At 37.7% G+C, this 16520-nt stretch overlaps 1 protein-coding gene across 1 annotated transcript in view; it reads left to right on the top strand.

The window, feature by feature from the left end:
- Positions 1-16520, top strand: part of LOC136247971 (protein NLRC3-like) — a 44306-nt gene that overhangs the window by 11200 nt on the left and 16586 nt on the right. The window contains exon 3 of the mRNA XM_066039789.1: positions 14757-16199. Within this exon, the coding sequence (XP_065895861.1) occupies positions 14757-16199 (1443 nt within the window). The remainder of the gene's footprint in view (positions 1-14756; positions 16200-16520) is intronic.

The following is a 16520-nucleotide window of genomic DNA, read 5'->3' as shown; positions in this document are numbered from 1 at the left end:
AACCCGACGGTTAGAGGGTTAATGGCCACTAGTATAGAAAGACAACCACTCTTAAAAAGCCAATTCCAGTTGAGAATTTATACACTGTTACCTGCTGAATGAGTGAAGGTGGCAATAAACAAGTTCCACCGTAATTTATACACGTGATCTGATCCTATATATTCTGTCAGTGGATGAGATCCACTTGGCCAGGACAAAATGTGATTCAAGTGCCCTGGATGATCCATACTCAACCAACTTATGACCCAGTGGCACAATGGAACTGACTATTTATAGAGAATACAATTATATTTATTTCTAAGATGTGTGTGGATGTGTGGACACATTACAACACATTACATGTACATACAAGACATGCTACGTACTGTTTTAGCATTTCAAGTCACCACATTATACACGTACCAGTCAACAATGCTTCATAGTGCCCATCAGTAAACCTGAAGAAAAGTTACGAAAAATAAAAATTCACATAAGTACAATGAAACCTCATTAATATGGCAGGCTGTGGGACCAAAAAATTTGGCCTGAATAACAAGGTGGCCTTATTAATGAGGTCATAAGTAATGCTTAGCTATATTTGGGACCTACTTGAGGTGGCCAATATAATGAGGTGGTCTTATTAAAGAGGTGGCCACTAAGTGAGGTTTCACTGTACATATAGTTCACAATATTGTGAACAATATTAATGGTTAACAATATACACTGAAACCTGCAGGTCACTTCTTGTGGAAGATTGCTCTCTACACAAAATGACACATTCAGAGATTGTATTTAGATGAATGATACAGTAACGCATTGTGACTTCAATACTCGTGATGTGTCACTGCTAGGCAGCAACCATACACACGGCACTGCCACATCGCACTTGCTCGCACACACAATTTTGCTAAAGATTTTACAAATTGATAATTAAGGTGTGTGGCAACTAGCTGTTTCACTCGCAAGACTGTGTGGCAGCTGTTTCCCTTCTGTACAAGTGGCCACCAAGACAGATGCACTGTGGATAAAAGCCAGGCATTAGATATTTGGTATTTCATGTGTTGAAGACATTCCAGTGCTTCTGGTAGTCTCAAATCTCACCAGTTTAACTCAGGCAGTGTTGTGGTCACCACTAAACCACTGGAATGCTATGTTATGTTCATCTTATGCTTGGCTACTATATTGTAGAACTGAAATGGATACTCTGAAAAATATATCCTATGGATAATGACTTCATCACTTTCTTCATCAGGAGCTTATAAGGACCAATAGTGAAACTTTTTACACTTTGGGCTGACAGTCAACTGCCTATGTCTGAAGCAATGCTTTTGGTGCTCTAACAGATTGGCTGCCCCCTTGCTTCCAGCACTCACTGTCTCATACGCTGTCATACACTAAATCCATCTCTATAGCCAGTTAGAACAGCATGCTTCTTACCTTTTTTAAGGCCGCATAATGCAGCCACCTCTTTAAAAGGCAAGGTCAGAAAATTTTGTCCCTACGGCCTGAATAATGACCAGTTTTCACTGTACTATTAGTGATTAGTGATCATGGGGGATTGTTTATTAAGATACTAAGATATACAAACGCTACAACCTCTAAATATAGAAGTAAATTGTTTACCCTGGTCCAATGTCTCGTAATAATCGTGACTTCGTGAGAGACTCTAATGTGACAAATACACATTTATCATGACATGTGCTAATCGCCTTTTTAAAATTAAGTTTTACAACACAAATACATGTACAGTTAAACTCACCAATTGCGACTAAATCCCTTCAACACGAAAAGACAAGTAATGAGACAACCTTGGAGACAACAGCCACACAAGCCTATTCTGGTTCATTTATTTAGTAGTAATATAAATTTTAAAGGCGTTTATTTACAACAGGACATAATTACGCGCCCCTCTATTGTCTCTGTACATACTTGCCTTTTCTATACTATTCTCATTTAATTTCACAAGATCTCTTGGCAGGGGCGTAGCTTCTTCACTTGAATTAGTCAATGCTTGAAGTAGATCGAGATACTCTAATAGAACAGTCAAATTTCTACAAGTGCCATATTTTTATATGGTAAAGTGTGTAAGTAGCTAGTAATTTTAAACTATACAATTCGATGCTAAGCAGAAGTTGTAACTATGCTAAATATTGATTATTGTGTTACAGCTGTTTTGTGACTGCTCTAATAGAGTATCTTGATCGTTTCAATGCAGTACAAGATGAAAGGCAAAGTGTTGTTAAGGGTTTACTAGTTAAAATGGGTGTTAGTTGACTGCAGTTGCATGCCACTAACACGGCCGTCCAGAGAAATTAGAGGGCCCAGGGAAAATAGTTAAAGAGTGGCCCAGGGGCAAGGAAGGGTCTAGATCCTGACTGCTCTATTAGAGTATATCGATCTTTCTTTAAACAGGTGTTCAAGTGGCCCCTTTCGGGCTGTGGTAGGTGGCAAAATACCCCCAGTTACCCCAATGTGGGCGGCCCTGGCCACTAAAATTACAGTTACATTTTAATATTCTGTCACTGTAATCTGGGGTTTCTGTCAAAACCATGGAAACTCACCTACTGTTATCAACAGTGCATTGCTTATTCTAACAAAAAGTATTGAAATCCCATCCAAAAACAGCTTATAGCTGTAAAAAAAGTGCGCGTCCAAGTAAAGCAGAGTTAACTGCGACAAAAAGTAATGATATCATAATGCGGCCATATGCGAGGTGTGCAAGTTGTAAAATTAATATTAGCTAATCAGATAATACAATGTTATTGTTAAAGTGTTAATGAGAACTATGTGATGCTGCTAGTTTTTAAGTGTGTGAGCATCTTTATAAATGCCACATAAATTTAATTCTCAATAAAGCAATGTGTATAGATTCTCTGATAGTAATAAATAGTTTCAGTTTGGCCGCCTTTCCTGTATACAGCAATGCTACGAACAAAGGAAAGGTGGCCAAACTCAAACTATTTATTACTATTAGAGAATCTATACACATTGCTTTATTGAGAATTAAATTTATGTGGCATTTATGAATATGCTCACACACTTAAAAACTAGCAGCATCACATAGTTCTCATTAACACTTTAACAATAACATTGTATTATCTGATTAGCTAATATTAAATTTACAACTTGCACACCTCGCACATGGCCGCATTATGATATCATTACTTTTTGTTGCAGTTAACTCTGCTTTACTTGGACGTGCACTTTTTTACAGCTATAAGCTGTTTTTGGATGGGATTGAAATTACACACACACATCTTGGCCCAAATCACATTTGCCTGGTGGCTATGGACGTGGTTTCACGTGCATAGAAGGCTTATAATTGAGATTAGGTTGATGTTGGAGTTTTGGCATTTAACCTGATTCAAGGCTAACAGTCAGACACATCCTTGAATTTGTGCAACAGAAAAAATCGGCTCACTATTGAACACGGCATTAGTCCACTGCACCTGCTGTTAATAACTTCATGCATACACTTCAGTGATGTTTACAGAATATAGCCTCCTTGCACTCTGCCAAAATATTTGCTCCTCACACACTGCACAAAATTCTTCAAGTTTTAATTCAGCTGGCTCTTTCCTGTTACCAGTGTCTTCCTGCTTGCTTTATTTGTACACTGACTTATCACTTGAAAAGCCTGTCCAGACTGTTCGTTTTTAAAGTCAAAATAAGCAAAACAGCCCTCATAAAGTGCCCTTCTTGGTATATCCGTAGATGAACCATGGATGAACATCACTGATGCGGCTCATCCCACAATTAATACTTCGTTACTAATGACAACCAACAAGAAACCACAATCGATCCTTTAATTGTTTTTATCCTATGTTTAATGACCCACTGGAGGTGCCACTGATAACCTGTAAGTAGCGATTTCCAACCAACCAATTTTTCACACATATTTTTGATACTTAAATTACACACCTTCAATAAATGTTTCACAAGCTGCCGCTCCAGTTAATAGTAGTGAATGCTTCGTACTTCGTAATGCACTTTACTGGATTAAAATCCATGCGGTATTTATTGAAATATGTCAAATCAAAGTTTGAGAAATAAAAATCGCCATAGGGAGCCCGTACAAATATTTGCGTACGTAATTCTAATTAGAAGAATGCGGCACCGGTGATAGTCAAAGTTTCCGAGTGTTTCCGCGTGAATCTATGGTTGATGAGGACGAAAAAAGTGTTCCTGGGCAAACCCTATACGCTGATTTCGATTCTGCCGTGTGTTTTTTGATTGGAGGACGATTGAAGTTGGATTACGACGATAATATGGCTCTTCAAAAGGTAAATCGCCAACTAGCACTGTTCAGAATCCAGCATTACAATCACCCGGGACTTCAAGGCTTCCCTCTGCATCGATGCAAGTATAGTTTGAAGTGAGCAGTTTTTTGTCTTGTGCGGAATTGCAATAAGGTTCAAGGTTGAGCATAATCTTTTCAAAAGTGGAGACTAGCACGTGATACCAGCCTTGCATGGCTTCACACTCACCTGTTGTTATATTCTGGTGTATTTATTGCTGTTTTGATCCATTTTATAGCAGCTTCAGTGATTGTAATTTGGTCAGAAACTATTTATAATTTCTTTGTGGTATAGTGATGTCATTGTGTTATATAATAATTATCATCCTTAGTGCTTACAATGTGACAAATAAAGCTGAACAGTGTCCAAACAAATCTATTTTTATAAAATAATATTGGTCTTATATTGTGTTATTTGATTGTCATGTTTCCAATGTATTTGTTGATTGTGAGTTGTGATGTCATTACTTACCATGTTATATAATATTACTGATTTTTCTAGTTAGCTATCCCTGAAAATGCATTAGGTACCTGTGTATACTTAGTATTATACATAATATACACAGTTTTATATGTGAATCACTTGCTTTATTCTTTATTCATGTAATATTCTGAGTTGTCAGTCTACAAAGGAGTGGTCACTCTTGAGAGGTTTTACTTATCTCATATGGTGTTCTCCATAAAATAGATATGTGGTGAAAATTTCATGTTATTAATAGTTTCCTATCTAGATTTATGACACTTTGAATATTGTGTTTGGTGCCATGTGATATACATAAAAGCACTGAAAATGCTGTACACAAAAATCATCACACTGTCAACTTCTTTTGCTTATATCTTTTGATAGGAACCACCAATTGGGGTGGGGTTTGCACTAAAATGACCCTGAAAAATAGCACAATAATTGTCATACCAATGAATGCATGGAATGTTAGTTATTTAATTGAGTCGGAAATCTCTACTGTAAGGGCAGTTTCAGCAATGGTAAGTTGCAAGCTTCAATTTGAGAAAGCGTTCCGTTCCGTGGTTTAGTCCATCATTCCATTCCGTTCCTTTCCGTTCCGTAGAATAGACCCCACCAGTATTTCAGCCAAATGAATTCAAAGTTCTATACTGTAAATTTAGGGTTGTGCGATTATGTCCCTTTTTCGCAGATCCGGTCACATGTTTCTTAGTTGAAAAATTTATGTGACCGAATTTTGGAAAACCGTCGATATACGCACAACTGTACTTTTGCAATAAAATGCATTTTAAAACTATAGCTAAAAAACGCAAGCTCCAGAAAAAATCATGCAAGTTTTTATCACCTCGCTGGTGGGCGAATTAAGCCGCCAATGGATAAATCCTGGGAATCATCATGTTCGCCTGTCCATAGGGAGTACAAAAATCTTAGTTTCATCTCCATACACGAAAATATTCCAAAGTTACAGACGTTTGTTTACGTTTCGGTGACGAAAGAATTTACCGTTTAATTGTACGTTGCGGTGACGATCGTTTTTCAGTTAATTTGCCTTCCTTCTCGAACAAAGAAGCATGCCTGGGGAAAACTATACCTTGGTGGATGGACAAATTCATGGCCAACACAATGAGCCAATATTCAATTCCGTACGTCGTTGTATCAGTAAGTTATGATTGTTTATGTAAGCACCTGTAGATAGTTTCTGTACATATCAAATTATTTCTGGTCTGGCTGTTCAGTGCTGTATTTCCAACGCTGCTTAATTTAGGAAGCTGAAACTTGGCTATTCCATTTCTGTGTCCCTGTAGAAAACAAAGAACAAATAAAATGCATTTTGAAAATTGTGCTGATATCGACGGTTTTCTAAAATTAGGTGACATGTGCATGGTACAACATTTGTGACTAGATTTTGGAAAAACGATCCAAATCGCACATTAGAAGTTTCGAGATAACCGGTTTTAAAGAATTGAAGCCACCATAACTCTCCGAGGATAGCAAGCACGCGTATGAAAGTTTCACAAAAGATGCATCATTCTTTCTGGCCACGTCCAGTACTTGTAGCTGCTTGTAGAGTTTCCCGCCAAATAAGAAAAAATCTGAGCAGTTGGACGAGCGATGTAGTATCACGAGTGCTCACAAAGGGGTGGAGGGTAGCGGGTGGCGGGGAGGGCAAGAGATAGACCTCAAAATTGAGGCAGGCCACGATTGGAGTCTAGACACGAGATTACAGGGCCGTGCTGGCTCCTTAGTGGCTGATATGTAGCACAATCAACAGAGGGAACGTCTGGCCAACATTATAAGGCTGTCCACCAGTAAACCACTGATTCTTGCCAAGCCAGGTCCTTCACAAGGCCTGAAACCGCCATTTGAGCACTCCACACCACCCAGAAAAGATGTCTATTAAAACCAGCCTCGAGTAGTTTGAGTAGTACTGAGGCTCAAAGCTAGTAGTGCAATAGTGTAGCTATCCACTGGTGGTGATAGTTTGATTTTGCCTGATGTGCGATTTGGATAGGTTTTGTAGAATCTGGACACATTTAAAGAAATTACTGAAAACAGTTGCAACCTGACTTGAGCTTTTGCCTACCCGGCTCTTGCACCAACAGCTCAACACCACAAATTTTATATAAAACCAAAATAATGTATACACACTATGTTATCCATACTATTAACAATAGAATTAGTAGTTACTCTTGTCCTATGTATACTGAAATCAATATTGAAGATGAAAGGTTGTCACAATAGTTTATAATGCTCTTGATTTTGTCTGAGTAGCTAAGCAATTGCTCAAAACTCGTTGAAGGTGTTACAGATACAACAGTCATCATTCTGTTTGATGTTCACACAAAGACCAGAGGGTTGAAGGGACATCTTTCTCTGGACTTATCCAAGGGATGACATATCTTAAGCTCAACTTGAAGCTTACCGGGTCTGGGGATATACTTCCAGTCCTACAAGAAATTTTGAAAATTAGACCCTCTGAGATTGAATGTGTAAGATTAATATAGTATTTATATTAAATTAATTATACAGTTTACAGTCTGGAGGAATATCTTCTTCTGCAGTATTTTTTTAAAATAGACCCTCCAAAATTGAATCTGTCCAGCAGTACAGTCAACATTAATATTTGCTAACTGTTTTATATGGGTTACTGTTCTATTAGAGTATATCGATAAAACAGTAACCCATATAAAGTATTAGAGTATATCGAATTTAAAGTTCTACCAACACGCTTCTGAAGTAGCTATGAAAGTGAACAGGGCATTGGCTTGTATGAAAAGAAGCTTTATCGATTTGAATGAATTTGGACTGTCATGATTGAACAAAGCAATGGTTCCACCAATATTAGAATACGGAAATGTAATTTTGGGGATTCCTTTATGTATTGAACCAACGTAAACTTGAGGATGCTCAACAGCATGCTACAAAACTACTACCATCTTTAAGAGACGAATCTTACATAGAACGACTAACATCAATCAATTTACCATCTCTTTTGTACAGGCACAGACGTGGTGACTTAATATTTCTTTTAAAGTTGTTGAATGGTTACTTCAATCTAGGGACCTGCCTATTATGCTCAAAATTTTACCTATTGTGCTATGCTGCACTGCTCAAAAATTTTACCCATTATGCTCAAATTATGCTCAAGCTTTATGCCTCATTTCCCATGTTTTGCTAATACATTTGCAGTATGGGCACATAATAAGTGGCTGAAGCACATCTTTGCACTTCAAAATGCATGTGACTGAAAATATCGATATATTCTAATAGAACAGTCAGCTGCCTGATTGTTCTATTAGAGTTATTGACTGTTCTATTAGAGCATATCAATTTTTTTCAGTGATATGTATTTTGACTATCAAGGATTTGTAAATATTCTTCCTATTATGCTAGCATTATGCTCAATGCTTTCAGGCATCTATTATGCTCAAAATTATGCCAGCTTAATGGGCGGGTCCCTACTTCAATCTGGATCGCTCCTACTTTTTCACTCTTTCTCACAATACACAAAGTAGAGGTCATGCATATAAATTACTTAAGCCCACTACCCACCGTTCATGTCGGGTCAGCTATTTTGGTACTAGAGGGATTAATTACTGGAACAATCTTACAAGTGATATTGTAGGAAATTCTTCATTAAATAATTTTAAATCAGCTATAGATAATTACTTTTATGACTCTAGATTTATGTTAATGTAATAATTATATTCATAGTTAATTTTTGTTTATTGCATAATTTATGTATGTGTATGTATGTAATTGAATGTGTGTACAGGATTCTAAGCCTCAATCCAAATCACATTATAATCATAATCAAAAATGGTGCCATTTTGGGTGATTTTTTCCCAATGCTGGGTTCGCCAAGATGGTTAGCATCTTCAGAATTTAACCATAATCGATATGTAACTTCTTTGTTGATGAGTGACTACTACTGAGGTGTGAGGAAGTATTGGCAATCATTCGTTTGGTCTTTGTTGTTGAAAACCCATTTTTTGGACACCAAAATTTTGGACACCAAAATCCTGTCTAAATGATGCAGCTATGGCAATGATGCAAACTACGAATAGTTTTAGATCAAGGTTGAGGAAGGTTGAAGTACAGTATTTCGCTATAAGTTCATCGTTTCCGGAAGGTACAGCTCGTAGTCTAGTGATTTGCAGACATTTTGATCGATTTCCACACCAAGGCAGCAATAAAATTTACTGCCACTGCAGCTGTATTCAAGTGAGAGTTACACCAACGCGTAACAACAGTTAGAAAATTAATTTGAGTATGTAGTGGAAACCCTACAATAACACTGTGAATGTTCATCGGATTCATTCTAACGTAGGAGCTAATATCCGCTTCAATGTGCCCTTGATGAGTGCCAAATTTCAGTGCGATTGGAGTATCCATTCATGTTTTATGGTAGATTTTGCGAAGTGTGCAAACTGAAGAAGAAAAAACGAAATTTTGCTTGCTCGCATCTCGGAAATAGCCAGGGACGGATCTAGGATTTATAAAAGGGGGGCTAACCCAAGGTACTAATCTCTTGGGTAGAGGTGTGCAATGCACACTTCCCAGCATGCTTCGCATGCTGGAACTAGGGAGGTCAGGGGGCATGCCCCCCAGGAAAATTTTGAAAAATAGATGCTAAAATACTGCAATTTGGAGACATTTCCACATAAAATTCATAATATTTTCTGCCTGTAGATATTTTATATACTGCCTTTAGATTATAGGTATGGCTCTCTGACTCAGAAGTATTTTGCTAATGGAAAAGTTTGGGTAGGTACAGGCAACCAAGTACATGATGCATCCCTCTCACAATTGCACAACACTGAATAGGTGCATGTTAGAATAATAATATGTTGAAAGTGGAAAATTTTGAAATTTGAACAATACAATATTGAATCTGAGAGCATTTTCAATGGAAATTGTGTACCTGAATTAAGTATTGTCATACATATTAACTACACAAGTAGATGAATGAAGCCCTTTAAATAGACCAATGCACTTCATTGTATGTATAGGTGCAGGCAGATTTGGAAAAATTCCATAACAGAACCAACTACATGTTTCCAGTGAATGTTCTATTAGAGTAGTTAGCTGACTGCTCTATTAGAGTATCTCGATCTTGTACACCTCCAGTGCTGATCCGGGTCCTTGTTGCATAAAGTTTAGCGTAAATCCACTGATAATACCTTGGACAAATGTTTATAAGGTGGTTTTATGAGTATTTGTATTATTAGTGATCATATAATTATGCTAAGACAAAATTTCATTATAATACTAAGCATATTGATCAAGTAAAGCCTAAATATGAAGGGGGGGCTTCAGCCCCCAAAGCCCCCCCCCCGATCCGCCCCTGATAGCTGTGGCAATTTTCTTCAAATTTGGCATGTAGATTCCCTAATAGGCTAGCATTTATCTAGCAATGTTTGTTCCAATCAGAAAAATGATCACAGAGCTGCGTACGTGTGAAAATTTCATTTTCATTCTTCCTGTTAATATATATCTAATCCAAAACAGCCAAGCTGTAAAAAAAGTGTGCGGCCCTCAGAAAGGCTATGGTGAAAAAAGATGTGAAATCCAAGGTGGTGGCCAAGAAATGGCTGTGATGGTAGGTTAATGGTAAGAATTTAAATAAGGACAATTCAAGTGAATTTTGTGCCAAGACCAAGCGGCACAAAAATTCACCTGAATTGTCATTATTAAAATTTTTACCATTAACCTACCATCACAGCCATTTCTTGGCCGCCACCTTGGATTTCACATCTTTTTTCACCATAGCCTTTCTGAGGGCCGCACACTTTTTTTACAGCTTGGCTGTTTTGGATTAGATTTCATTTCTTTTTGTATTTGTATACCCCAAATCCGGCCTATGGCCAGGTTTGGGACTTTTTTAACCTATGTTTTTTCTTTACTACAGGAAGAAGAAAAGATGAAGTAGATGTACTTTAAATATTTTATCAGTAAATGTACAAATTATATATACTGTATAATACATATGTGACCGGATTTGCGAAAAGGGGTCTTCCGCACACATCCAATTTGCCAACTTTGACAATTGATAACGTCAGATTGGAAAGAGCTATTGCCTTGAAATTTGGACAGTGGTGAGCACCGCTATAGCTGAATACATGGTGATATTTTCAGGTTAATATGTTACTTGAACACTGAGTTATGGGCTCCAACGGTTACGGAATTGGATGTGTGTGGAAGACTCCTTTTCGCAAATCCGGTCACATAATATTATATTGATTACAGAAATCTCCATGGTGGTTTCTTTGTAACTGAACACTCTACAAGGTGACTTCTTCTAATTGCTCTCTCTATAGGGTGAATTGTTTGTAGCTGAACGATCTACAAGGTAACTTCTTCTAGCTGATCTCTCTACAGGGTGATGTGTTTGTAGCTGAATTCTGTATAGGTGATTTGTTTGCAGCTGAGCTCTTTACAGAATGGTTTCTTTGTAGCTGAACTCTCTATAAGGTAACTTCTTCTAACTGATCTTTCTACAGGGCAATTTGTTTCTGGCAGAATTTTCTACAGGGTGATTTCTTTGCAGCTGAACTCTCTACATGGTGGTTTCTTTGTAGCTGAACTCTCTACAAGGTAATTTCTTCTAGCTGATCTCTCTACAGGGAGATTTGTTTGTAGCTGAACTATCTACAAGGTAACTTCTTATAGCTGATCTCTCTACAGGGTGATTTGTTCGTAGTTGAATTCTGTACAGGTGATTTGTTTGCAGCTGAGCTCTTTACAAAATGGTTTCTTTGTAGCTGAACTTTCTCCAAGGTAACTTCTTCTAACTGATCTTTCTACAGGGTGATTTCTTTGTAGCTGAACTCTCTACAAGGTAATTTCTTCTAGCTGATCTCTCTACAGGGAGATTTGTTTGTAGCTGAACTATCTACAAGGTAACTTCTTATAGCTGATCTCTCTACAGGGTGATTTGTTCGTAGTTGAATTCTGTACAGGTGATTTGTTTGCAGCTGAGCTCTTTACAAAATGGTTTCTTTGTAGCTGAACTTTCTCCAAGGTAACTTCTTCTAACTGATCTCTCTACAGGGTGACTTGTTTCTAGCTGAACTCTCTACAGGTGATTTGTTTGCAGCTGAACCCTCTACATGGTGGTTTCTTTGTAGCTGAACTCTCTACAAGGTAACTTCTTCTAGCTGATCTTTCTACAGGGTGATTTGTTTGTAGCTGAATTCTCTACAGGGTGATTTTTTGCAGCTGAACTCTCTACATGGTGGTTTCTTTGTAACTGAACTCTCTACAGGGTGATTTGTTTGTAGCTGAACTCTCTACAGGGTGATCTGTTCATAGCTGAACTACCTATAAGGTAACTTCTTCTAGCTAATCTTTCTACAGGGCGATTTGTTTGTAGCTGAGTTCTCTACAGGGTGATTTGTTTGCAGCTGAACTCTACATGGTCGTTTCTTTGTAGCTCTACAATGTGACTTCTTCTAGCTGAACTCTCTACAAGGTGACTTGTTTCTAGCTGATCTCTCTACAGGGTAACTTGTTTCTAGCTGAACTCTCTACAGGTGATTTGTTTGCAGCTGAACTCTCTACATGATGGTTTCTTTGTAGCTGAACTCTCTACAAGGTAATTTCTTCTAGCTGATCTCTTTACAGGCCGATTTGTTTGTAGCTGAACTCTCTACATGATGGTTTCTTTGTAGCTGAACTCTCTACAAAGTGATTTCTTCTATAGCTGATCTTTCTACAGGGTGATTTGTTTGTAGTTGAACTCTCTACATGATAGTTTCTTTGTAGCTGAACTCTCTACAAGGTGATTTCTTCTATAGCTGATCTTTCTAAAGGGTGATTTGTTTGTACCTGAACTATCTACATGATGGTTTCTTTGTAGCTGAACTCTCTACAAGGTAACTTCTTCTAGCTGATCTCTCTACAGGACAATTTGTTTGTACCTGTCTTCTATAGCTGATCTTTCTAAAAGGTGATTTGTTTGTACCTGAACTATCTACATGATGGTTTCTTTGTAGCTGAACTCTCTACAAGGTGATTTCTTCTAGCTGATCTTTCTACAGGGTGATTTGTTTGTAGCAGAACTCTCTACAAGGAAACTTCTTCTAGCTGATCTCTCCAAAGGGAGATTTGTTTGTAGCTGAACTCTCTATACATGATTTGTTTGCGGCTGAATTCTCTACATGATGGTTTCTTTGTAGCTGAACTCTCTACAAGGTAACTTCTTCTAGCTGATCTCTTTACAGGCCGATTTGTTTGTAGCTGAACTCTCTACATGATGGTTTCTTTGTAGCTGAACGATCTACAAGGTAACTTCTTCTAACTGATCTCTCTACAGGGTGATTTGTCTGTAGCTGAACTCTCTACAAGGAAACCTCTTTTAACTGAGCTCTGTACAGGGTGAATTGTTTATAGCTGAACTATCTACAAGGTAACTTCTTCTAGCTGATCTCTCTACAGGGTGATTTGTTTGTACCTGAATTTTGTATAGGTGATTTGTTTGCAGCTGAGCTCTTTACAGAATGGTTTCTTTGTAGCTGAACTCTCTACAAGGTAACTTCTTCTAGCTGATGTATCTACAGGGTGATTTGTTTGTAGCTAAATTCTGTACAGGTGATTTGTTTGCAGCTGAGCTCTTTACAGAATAGTTTGTTTGTAGCTGAACTCTCTACAAGGTAACTTCTTCTAGCTGATCTCTCTACAGGGTGATTTGTTTGTACCTGAATTCTGTATAGGTGAATTGTTTGCAGCTGAGCTCTTTACAGAATGGTTTCTTTGTAGCTGAACTCTCTACAAGGTAACTTCTTCTAGCTGATGTATCTACAGGGTCACTAATTTGTAGCTGAATTCTCTACATGGTGGTTTCTTTGTAACTGAACTATCTATAAGGTGACATCTTCTAGCTGATCTTTCAACAGGGTGATTTGTTTGTAACTGAACTCTCTACAAGAAAACTTCTTCTAACTGATGTCTGAACAGGGTGAATTGTTTGTAGCTGAACTCTCTACAGGGTGATTTGTTTGTAGCTGATCTCTATACAGGTTACTTATTTCTAACTGATCTCTTGAATTCTGTTCAAGGTGACTGCTCTATTAGGATGACTGCTCTATTAGAGTATCTCGATCTCGCACTTGCTACACCAAGTTGGATTTCGTGTTGTAACTCCGTGGCTTTAAGTCTGATTCTTCTACACCATTGAAGTGCCTTTCTAAGATGATAACTCCATCTGTACAGCGATTTTCAAAGCATTACCCCAAGTGGTTTATCTGGTAGGCGTGGCAAGCATAATAATAATAATAATAATAATAAAAATTTGCTAATCTCGATTGCGTATTTGTTACACACTGTTGGTTTTTTCGCTGTATCTTCCTGGTTTTTAGCTTGATTTCTTTCAAACCACAAAAGGTTTGAGGTTCAATAGTTAACCTATTCACCCACCGATTTTCAGCTTCTTCCCATACGCGGTTTACCCTGTAGGCGTGACAACATATTGGTGTTATTTTTCGTGCATAATCGCTCATAACTCTTTGCCTGTTTATGGTATTCCAGCCAAAGTTGGTACAGCGATGCGCCTTTATACCCCCCTTCTGTGTGCCAAATTTCAAGGCAATCGGATAACGCGTTCGAGTTTTATAGCAGTTTTTGTAAGTGTGCGAAAAGAGGAAGAAAAATAAGAAGAAAAAAACGAAGAAACTAAGCCAATTTTTGAAGTCGCATATCTCAGGAATGCCTGAAGCGATTTCGCTCAAATTTGGAATGTGGAGTACTGAAGTTGGAGGGAATGTACACAGCAAAATTTGTCTTGTTTCATCAAGGCAGCACAGAGCTACGGAGGTGCGAAAATTGCGTTTTCTTTCTTCCTGTCAATATACTCACGGGGTTGCGCGCCGGCTTCTTGGGCCGCACGACACACTACCGTGTGTCTTGATACTCCCGATGTGGAGCATTGGCTTCTTGGGGCGCACGACACATTATCGTGTATCTTGATGTTTTAAGTTGATTACTAGCACTAGTAATGTAATGTTTTAACCTATGTAGGTATTGGAAAAACTACCCTAGCTATAGAGATTTGTGTGACATGGGCTAAAAATGAAGATTTTTTAAGTGATGATTTTGATGCAGTAATTTTGATAACATTAAGGTCAGTCAGAAATAGGTCTATTAAGGATGAGATTATAGAACGCTTTGGAACAGTTGCATATGAAAAAGTAAAGGAGTCAGGAGGTAGTAGATGTTTATTAATATTGGAAGGATTGGATGAAATGTCAGTTGAAAGTCAGGAAACTGATAATTTTTTGAAACAAGTGATGGACTGCGAAATACTGGAGAAAGCTGTAATATTAATCACATCCAGGCCACATGCTTGTCAAATGGTTAAAGCAGACAGAAGGATAGAAGTGGTGGGGTTGGGAAAAAAACAGATTCATGAGGTCGTGAAGAAGTCATTTCCAAATGATGCAAACTCTGTAGAACAGTTTTTAAAGCAATTGAAGGAGTTTCCCCATTTAGAAAGTTTGTCATATGTACCTATAAATTTAAATATGATTATTGATATATTTAAATGTAATAAAAAGAGTCTTCCATCTACAACTACAGAGCTGTATAGACTATTCATCGCAATTACTCTAACAAGACAACATAGTAAAAATACTGAGAAGAACCAAATGTTTGTAACCTCATATCCAGGAACTGTTAGTAGCACAGAGCAGAAATTGCATGAACTGTTAGTAGATGCACCTATAGAATCAATAGGGACATTATTTATGCTGTGCAAGTTAGCTTACTGTGGCTTATTTAACTGGTATTCAGAAAGGAGTCAAGAATTAATGAAGATAAAGGATCCAAAATTAATATTTACTCCAAAAGATCTGAAAGATTGTGGTATAGAGGTAACAGCTGATTGGGATGGCTATGGTCTTTTGAAAGCTACCTACTTGCACATGTTACCTAAAGACAGTGTCACCTTCAGCTTCTCACACTTATCAATTCAGGAATTTTTAGGTGCTGTTTACGTGTCAACATTGCTACAAGCACAGCAGCAATCTCTACTGGTTAAGCACTTCCAGTCTTACCCTAATGTTTTTAAATTTTTGTGTGGACTAACAAAGTTAGCATCCCCTGAAATGTTTCAATTTGCGATCTCTAATATTTCTCAATTTGATAATTTAGTGGTTGTGAACTGTTTGTATGAAAGTCAGCAGACCAATCCACCAGCATCAGTTTCACCTATCAGATTGGACATGAGCTTGGAGAATTCACTATTGGCTTATGACTGTTTATGTATCTCCTATGTGTTATCTGTTTACCCAGTTTCACAGCTGAGAATGATTGGATGTCATATTGGAGATGAAGGAGCTAAACTATTAGTGAAACATTATCCCAGCAAAAATGCAACTGGTCAGCTACTAGAAGAATTAAATCTTTATGCTAATGATCTTAGCACTGAAGGGATGGCACTCATAATGAAGATTGTTGAATCAAGTATGCTCGCTATTGCCTATATGTGTACACTGATATATCATTGCATATAGACCATGTGTGCGCTAAGGCGTGGCACTTTATTACATCATCAAAATAATGCATACACCATTTTTGAGGGCAAAATACATATGTGTTCTATGCTTAGCAAACTTGTTAAATGTTAATATGAAGCAATCGTACTGAAAGATAGAGTATTGTTGGTATAAAGTAAGCTACTAGGTAAAACTATATAACATACTTGCGGCATGGCTAATCATTCAGCTTAAGGAACGTTTTTGCAGTAGAACACTAAATACTTTGCCTTCACTTTTCTCGTAAACC

Source organism: Dysidea avara, chromosome 2 (assembly GCF_963678975.1).
Source record: "Dysidea avara chromosome 2, odDysAvar1.4, whole genome shotgun sequence".
Lineage (NCBI taxonomy): Eukaryota > Metazoa > Porifera > Demospongiae > Dictyoceratida > Dysideidae > Dysidea > Dysidea avara.
This window is presented reverse-complemented; position numbering and strand designations above follow the sequence as displayed.